This window comes from Pteropus vampyrus, unplaced genomic scaffold (genome assembly GCF_000151845.1).
Source record: "Pteropus vampyrus isolate Shadow unplaced genomic scaffold, Pvam_2.0 Scaffold258, whole genome shotgun sequence".
NCBI lineage: Eukaryota > Metazoa > Chordata > Mammalia > Chiroptera > Pteropodidae > Pteropus > Pteropus vampyrus.
Window position 1 is genome coordinate 999,360 of NW_011889039.1, and position 9,215 is coordinate 1,008,574.

Genomic DNA, 9,215 nt, shown 5'->3' on the forward strand with positions numbered 1-9,215 from the left:
AATGACCACATCGCCCACGGTCGCGAGCAGGAGTTTTGCAGAAATTGGACAATATTTGCATGTTAGGATTTCTTGGATACGCCCTTTCGTCACACTCAGGTCACTCACACGCACGCTCACACTCACACACACTCACACACTCATGCATACACTCACACATGCACACACATGCATACACTCACACATGCACACACACACATACATACGCACACACACACGCACATACACATGCTCACACACATGCTCTCACACTCACACACTCACACACTCATGCATACTTACACACATACACACTCACACACACGCACACACGCTCACACTCACACACACTCACACGCTCATGCATACACACTCACACGTGCACACACACTCACACATGCACATACACACACACATGTTCTCACTCACACTCACACACGCATACACATGCACACACACATATACACACACTCACACATGCACATACACACACTCACGCTCACACACACATACACATGCACACACTCAGAACACGCACATACACTCACATTCACGTGCACACACGCACACACACATGCTCATGCACACGCTCACACACATGCTCTCACACACACTCAGACACTAACACTCGCACTCAGACGCATACACACATGCTCAGAACACACATACACTCTCACATGCACACACACTCATACTTGCACATGCATACTCACACACTCACACACAGTCACACACATACAAACACGCACGCACGTACCCACACACACTCACACACATACACACTCTCATACACACTCACACACTCACACACAGTCACACAGGCTGTCCCCGGGGAGCCGTCCGCCCTGCAGGGCGGTGACGGCGCCAGTGAGCCCTCCTACAGGCCAGAGTGTAGGACCTCGAGCAGGACGCTTGGCGGGGAGGCAGCCAGTGGCATTTGCACAGGTGCAGTGCTCCCTGCCACCCGGGTGACAGGAAGGGGGCGGTGACTGGCCCTGTGGGATTTAAGGTCCCGTAAAGAACCATGTGAAGGGTCGCCACAGGCTCTGGGGCTTCACATGTCCCCGTTCACTGGGCTGGAGCCAGAGCGCGTTCTCAAACTGTCAGGTGCCGAATCCCGGCGCCAGTACGTCTGAGAGGCTGGGTCCTCCACGCACCCTGGAGAGCGGAGGGGAGCGCAGAGGGAAGAGGGGTGCAGAGGCGTCCCGGCTCCGCCGGGACCAAGCGACCCACTCCCCCAGACCCCCGCCCCAGACGCTGTTAGTAACGAAAGCTTCTTTCTCCCCTTCACTGACATCCAGACAGTCCCCATGTCCGTCCGTGGCGCGCACCTCAGCGGACAGCAGCTCCTCGGGAAAGGTCCGGAGCGTGCGGCTCAACTCCATGGCTTGGCTGATAAGGCTCTTTATCTCTGCCCGACCAGGACGTGTGTGTGCGTTGGGGCGTGTTACACAACCCTTAAACGCTTCTTTGTTCTGGAAGAGCCGTTTCTCTCTCTCGCAGCTTCGGCATGGTCCACGACGGAGAGGGGAACCTGTGCACGAAGTCCGAGGGGAACATAATGTCCCCCACGCTGGCGGGACGCAACGGGCTCTTCTCCTGGTCGCCCTGCAGCCGCCAGTACCTGCGCAGGTTTCTGAGGTATGACGTTTGGGACCTGGCCCTGAATCTCTCGTCACCTTGGATGTTCACTGCCTCGGCAGCCCGATCACGTCCAAGCAGCCCCAAGCCTGGGTGTGACTTCCCAAGGTGGCTCCCATTGGACAGTGTCTTAAGACATTCATATGGCCAAGGAGTTTGCCGTATGCTTCCTTAGGGCCTGGAGGTGTAACCCAACATCGTAGGACCTTTAAACTCGGAAGTCTGTGTGACACTCACCCAGCCAGAATACTGTGTCCACACTTAGCTTTTTTTAATTTCTCACGTCTGTAACTACACAGTTCGGTCAGGAAGAGGAAGATGCAGTGCATACACGTCTGTGTACAGAAGGGTAAAACACGCCGAACTTTCTTTGGTTTTGTTTTCTTTTGTTCTGTTTTCTTTTTTAACAAAATCCTTTTTTTTTTTTCCATCAAAAGCAAAACTGGACTCTGTAAACCTTGACCTGGCTCTAAATCCTGTAATTTTTAAGAATTATTTTTAGGAAATTTCATTATAGTACTAGTTCCTTTAGGGCATAGGACGCTGGGGAGGTAGGGCTTGACTCCCCAGAACAATAGATAGTAGATTTTAAAATTTTAGAGAAAGAGGGACTTTGAGAAAAACCTTAGACCCGCCGGTAGGTTAGATCGTCCCCGAATCTCACGGGCGTTGAGTTCGCCCTGGGGCTTAAGCTGTAGGGCGCAGCTCTATTCCTGACTTGTCTCATCATGGGTCGCTGAGGTCTCTGCTCCGCGCCTTCGTTCAGAGACACAGGTCCATTCCACACTGTGGCTCTGCCCTCTTCTGGGTCATTGCTCTCCGCTCGGCCAGGAGGGGGCCGGGGAGAGAGACTCGAGGGCGTGCGGCACGGGGGCTGTGTTCCTGGACGTGAGGACGCAGCCGGGGGCCCTCCAAAGTGAGGGGGAGGCTGAGGCAGGGCCGCTGTGTGCTCTGGAGGAGAAGGACAGAGGGCCGTGCAGGGAGGGACATGTGCGCTGTGTCGTCAGCCCCGAATCACGTCGCCGGTGGCATCACTGAGCCCTGGCTCTCTGGTGACAGAATTGGCTCTAGGAGCCGGGCATCTGGACACCAGACCTGACCTCTCCCCGCCGATCTAAGAACCATCAGTGCAAAGAGCTGAGGAAAAACGATTCTGTTGCAATCTTAGCTTTCATGTTTGTTTTTAATCTGCGAGCACTTAACACAATTACTCAGCTCAAATGCTAAAATGATGATGAGGGAGAATCTTTCTTTGGAGAGTAGCTCCTGACTCTGAGAGTGACTCGTCTCTGAGAATCAATGCGCAGAACCGAACGCAGGGGCGTAAGGCAGGGGCTGGGGCCCCCTCGGCCCCCGACGTGCCTCTGCTCCCCCCGAACACGTCCTGTGACCGGGGGACAGGGCCTGGGACAGATTGCAGTGTCATATTTTGGTCCTCGTGGGAGACACACCGATGTCACCTTTGCCATTTCTGGAGCATCGTTGTTCTTTGGCCTCAGGAGTGAGAACTTCTCTTGTTCAGGACGAAGGATGCGTTTATTCAGCAGACACAGAAGGGCTGCATTCGCTCGCCGACAGCTCACCGACTCACAGCTGCCTACGGAGTCCAGGGGAGGAGAGAAAAACTTAAGCTTCCTTATTTTCAAAACCCCCTCAATGCCAGCGAGAAATCAAGAAGAGAGGACCGTGTTTGCTCACGGTTCTGAGGTTCGTCAAAGAAAGTATAAGAATTGCCACTCGTTTTAATTGCGTATTTGGGGGAAAAAAATTAACAGATGAAACCACTTTACCTCAAGAAATTAGAATGGATTATCGCAAGAAAAAAACATTAGTAGAAGTCAAAGTCGGATGAAGAGAAAAGCAAATGAGAATGAAAAGCGCAGACCAAGAAAAAACGCACCAACATGTAGACCCTAGAGGACAATCTTTATCTGCGGTATCGAAGCTTCCAGTTGGTCTAGAGGCTTTCTAGAAACCAAAGCAAGAAAAGACAATAGAATCTGGTTGTATTAATAGAAGTAGGGCAAATACCAATATTTCAAGGATAGTAGAGCTTTCTCAGTGCAAAATTAAAAAAATAAAATTGCTTATATATGTATATAAATGCAATTATAGATTTATATATAAGCACACGCATTTGTAAAAATGTAATATTATAAATATACTTTATATTTACATAATACTCTATATATGGTACGTTGGGCGTATAAAATGTATTTCACATATTTGTAACAATAAAATTATATTTATGTCACATAGCGACTGTTTATAAATATTAATACAAACACAATAAAGAAAACCTCTGACGGTCGCCTATGTGTGCCCATCCCCCGCTGCACCCGACGACACCTGTGTGACCTCCCCCTTCTGCCCACGCCGGGACCGACCCCAGGGCCGTTCCATCCCAGCCCTGTCCACACAGGCGCCAAGGACGCTTTTCTTCCATTTCTGTTTTTGCCACGACGCGACGCCCCCGGCGAACAGGCCACAGCGCGTGGAGGGCCAGCGGCAGCCCGCGGCCCCGCGGCAGCCGGCCCGGCCCGGCCCGGCCCGGTGCAGGAAGAACCGGTCGGCGGCGCCCAGCAGCGCCCGGCTACAGCCAGAAGCTGCCTCAGGCCTGTGTGCGTGGACATGTCCCTTCCATGTACATGGCCGAGAACTCGTGACTCCAACTAAGGATTAAGGACAAAGTCTGATGACCCTGCTGTCCCCTGCGGACACCATTCAGGGCTCGGGTGGCCTCGGGCTCGTCCCGCTGACCTCCTGACTGCGGAGTCTAGGTTTTCTGCGTTTCTCTTCCTTCCTTTTTTCTCATTTTTCCAGTAGACCCCCTTTTTCTTTTCTCCTGTTGCACAAATTAAGTCGTCTCGTTTCTAAACGCCGCTGGGGCAGGGCACGCACCGTTTCTGTTTTCTGCTCGTTGGTTGCCCATTTTCCGACGGGGCTGCTTCCCCACGCCCACGCCTGGAGCCCTGAGCCTGCGGCCGGTTTACCGTGACCGCTGCCTCTTCCTTCAGTTCTCCAGAGGACCTGCTGGCACACCTGAGCCAGCATCCTGGCCACCAGCCTGCAGAGACGCCAGCCCGCAGCTGCGATCCCTCCCTCACAGTCCTACTCCGAGACCCTGGACGAAATATCTGCCGCCTGAAGGAATGATGACCGTTTTTCGTATTTTGTGCCTCCTAGGAAGAGTGAGAATTTTGCGGACAATATCTAGGTCCTGGTAATGTAAACCTACGTACAAGGAATATACACTCGGTCATTTTTCTTTATCACAAAAGGCAGGGTCGACATTACAACTGGCGTGACCCTTTGGGGTCCTTTTGACATTTGCTGTTCCCTACACAGTATTCTCGTGGAGTCAAGCAGGGGATGGCTAGAATCGTTTTTAGCTGTTTCTTGCAGCTGCTCAGTATGTGTGTGTGCACACGTGTGTGTGTGCACACGCGTATGCACGTGCCAAGAGTTCTCCTCCTGTAGCAAAGAATCACATTCACTTTAGGCTCACGATGCTCCTATTTGTAGTGATAAGAAACATTTAGAGTTTTCTGTATCTCAAGTCCTTTCTATAATTTTCTAGATTCTTTTTCAGATTTTTTTATTGCTTTTTGATCTTCATGGTTATGATGAAGATAGATATACAGACGTTTTTGATTTTTTGAAATGTGCCGACAGCTTGGAAAACAGAAGATGCAAAGTTCGAGGTGCAGTGAGAACATCATATAAGCATCAGAAAAAAATTTTAACTGCCAAGAAATATAGGAAAACTCATGGAAAGAAAATATTTATATGCTTAGAGAATAATTATTTCGATGACATTAAATATGGGCTGTAATTTCAAGTCAGACTATGATTTTCAGAATGATTATTAAGGCTTGAGGTTCGAAGCCATTTTTGCTCTGTGATTCTGAAACAGTTGAATGTACTCTGAAGTATGTTCGCTTGTTTTTGTGCCAATCGATAAAAATCTATTGCAGTTCAGTAAGAAATCTTTATTTTCAGGGATTTTACTAATTTCTTTGGGCCACGTGATTATAAACAAATACGCAAGATTTTACATGCTCACAAATTTGTGTTCTTGGAAGATTAAATTTTCCAGAAACGACGCTCACTGTCAAATTCACGACGAAGGTTTATTTTACTCGAGATGACCATTCGTGGACTGGACATGTCTGCAGTGTGTAAACACTGATTTCTCTCCAGCTTAGCGAAGCCGAGAGGGTCTTCTTCGACGCGTTCGCTGACTCCATTTCTGAGTAGTCAGAATCCCGTCGTGTTCCCCACCAATTAGGCAGCTGTTTGGATCCGACCCCAGCGATGAGTAAGGATCAACAGCTGGCTTTCAGCGGTGAATCTGTCTTCTTTTATTAGAGTCTAGCGTTTGGTACATGGAAAAAAAATCTATAATTGACTCGGCGTTGTCAACACAACTCTTCTCCGTACTCGGCAGAGTTGGGAGGGACAGATAATGTTCGCGGTAAATTCATCAGCCTGGTCAGTCAATCGTGTGTCGTTTCCTGCGTACGGACACAGACCTCATCTCACTTACTCATGTCTGCATCTGGGGGGCCGAGAACTTGGAGGAACTTCAGCTCATTTTTTTTAACTTAATGGACTCATCTTCAATTTATTATTATTTTTTAAATATGAACCATGACCACCTGAGCCTCCATCAATACATGGTGACAATCAGAGGCCTGGAAGTTTGAGGGGTGCGTGGGGCCCCTGCCATACCCCGTACCGCCTCCGTCAATGAGAAAAATTTGATTGGACCAGAGAGCACACTGAGCCTGCCATGGGGCATAATGGAAATGACACGTTCCAGCCACATCTCACGCAGCTGAATAATGTTCAACTAATGAAAAACAGAGCAACAGGTCACAGCTGACTGCAGTTTCTGCGGAGCTCGTGTGACCTGCAGAGGCAGCGGGCACAGCCCGTGATGCGAAGAGCAGCAGCAGGAACCAGCTGACGTGCTGATCGGGTCTTTATCACTTGTGTCTGGGAAGGTCTTGACCTTGGCGAGTAACATAACCTGTCTGGGGGCCCTCGAATTTATACTTGGAAAAGGAGGAAATACAACTAAAAAAAATCTCTCGAGCTTTTTTAATATTTTATGGCTCACGAGCTAGCGTGGAAACAGGCTTTTGAGATATTGCTGTGATACCTAGGACCTTGCCTTATTTTCTTCGATAGAAGGTTTTTTAAATGTTTAATGGAGTGCACATTCTCCATTTCCTTCCTTCCGCATGAGCACGTTTTGTGCCCTGCTGAAAATAAAAGCCCGTCACCCCAAAGTCACGCACATATTCTCCCCCACGATCTCCAGCAAGCATCATTATTTCGCTTTTCACGTGTAGGCTGCCTGATCTGGGTGCATTTCGCAGAGTCCACTCTTACTCTGACCTTGTGGATCACCTTGGAGATCGTCGGTAAAGTGTCTGCATTGCTTTCCTTCCCTGCACCGACTCCCGGGGGAGCCCCTCCGTCTGCCTCACTGACCCTGGCCTTAGCTGGGTGGCCCGATTTGGTCCATAGAACAAGAGCAAACACGCCCAAGCACGAGCCTCGCCGGAAGGACCAGGGCTGAGACCCGCACGTGGAGTTTGAGCCCTTGATGTGTGACGCTGACGGGAAGCGACCCCCACACGCCGGCGCTGGGACGTGTGCTCCCGCATCGCCCCATCCGCGGGGCGTGGCGGGCCCCCGGGCTGTGTGCTCCAGCAGAGACGCCACCCTCGGCACCACGTGCTTTGCTCTGGGGTTCTGCCAGCTTTTTATGTCTGAACAAGTCCCGTCAGGGTGTTATTTGCTTGTTTTGGCATGGGCATGTTTTATTTTTGGTTGTATTTTACCCATCTTTAAAAAGGTCTTATTTTGGTTTTGAATAGGATTCTAGTTTAGCAACGCTCTTTCTCCGGTAACTCGAAGCTATCGTTTCGTCGTTTCTTGGTTTCTGTCGTTTCTGTTGACGAGACAGCTGTCAATCCTGTTGTTCTTTTGAAAGTTACACGTCTCTCTTTTCTTCTGTTTGATTTCGAGACTCTTCTGTGGTTTCGGTTTCCTGTAGAATTCGTGCCTATGTGGCTGTTCTTCGTCTTTTTCCTGCTTGGGATTGTAGAAGTGTTTACATCTATGGTTCGCAACGTTCCATCAGTTATCGAACATTCTCGGCCATTTCAGTTACAAATATTAATTCTGCCACATTCTTTCTAGTCTCTTTTTCTGGATTCCAGTTATGTAAATATTAGGTTTTTTATAATATACCGTAAGCATATTTCTTGTATATATTAGTTGTCAGGGAAAATCTTTCTCTTAACTTCTATTTTCTTGAAACTATGAATCACGATAATTTTAAATTTTATTTCCACTTACACCAATATCTGGATTCCCTAGGCCTCTGCTTCTATTATTTGTATATTCTCTTGGATTTCAGTCATTCGCCCTCATCTCCTAGTACGCTTCGTAATTCTGAACAAATAAGAAAATTGTTTATGAAAAATGTATTTCTAGCAGAGGGGGTCGCTGCAGTTTTCTGTTTGTTCCTTTGCTTTGAAGGTCCCCGCCCCCCCGGCTTAATTAGGGCATAATCGACAAACGGAATTACAGTCCACTTGGGGGTTGAGCTGATGCCCGCTCCATCTGGTCCGTCTAAACCGGTCTGCGGGCTCGGCTGTCACTCAGAAGTCGCCCTCCTGTGGCATCTGCGACAGTCCTGCCGTTCGCCAGGAAGCCAGCCCTCCGTCAGCAGGACCCCCGGTTCTGACTCCCGTCTCCCAGCACCCCTAGACTGCCAGAAGCTGCTCAGACTCTCAGCCCCTTGACTCCCGCTTTCCCCTCCAGCAGCTGCTCATGACTCATCAAATTCCTTTTATTTATTTTTTTTTTTTTGAGGAGGAAAATAGCACTGGATGTTTGGTTCCGTTCCGTGCCTCCCTTTGCTCTGGAAATTTTCATCCCCCGTGTCCTGTTTACTTTAATGGCATCCTGGTGACTGGAGAAGGATCCATGTGACACATGCCGATCTAGCATCGCGAGAAGCAGAAGCCCTTTCGATTTAAGGTTTAAGGCTGAATGATGAATAATGGGTTGCACGAACTATAACAATTCCTGAATCTGGGAAGCTCTTTGTAATTTCTCCGTTTCTCAAGTGGCCAGTCAGCCCGGCTCACTGTCCTGAGTTTCCTGTCCGTGGACGGGGAGTAGTGTCACCAGCCCTGACCATGGCCTGTGGGAGACAATGGGGACCATCGAACTAGTACAGAGAAATCACGTGCGACCCATTAGAGACAGATGCTGTGGAAATTGGACAAATAACTCCTGTCCTGGAGTGTTATTTATGCTTTCGTTCACTTTTTTTTTTTACTTATAAATACGCACTGGCGTCACGAGTGGGGTGACGGCAGCAGACAGATCGTGCATCGAGGGCTCCCAGCGAGCCACTCGCTGCTCTTGGCACTTTCCTACCATTGGACGTCATAGCTGCTGCTTAGTTCGCTCTGAAAAACCTTCTGACCCTGCACGTAGGATCGACGTCTCGTCCAGTGACGGCGCCATCCCTCGCACCTTGTGTCTGTGGATCTTCACCGAGGCCA

General features: G+C 49.4%; 1 protein-coding gene across 1 annotated transcript in view; it reads left to right on the forward strand.

Annotated features, from left to right (window-relative positions):
• ADAMTS16 (ADAM metallopeptidase with thrombospondin type 1 motif 16) overlaps positions 1 to 9,215 on the forward strand; it is a gene marked incomplete at its 3' end in the record, with an annotated part of 116,784 nt that overhangs the window by 43,950 nt on the left and 63,619 nt on the right. The window contains exon 8 of the mRNA XM_011374991.1: positions 1,483 to 1,620. Within this exon, the coding sequence (XP_011373293.1) occupies positions 1,483 to 1,620 (138 nt within the window). The remainder of the gene's footprint in view (positions 1 to 1,482; positions 1,621 to 9,215) is intronic.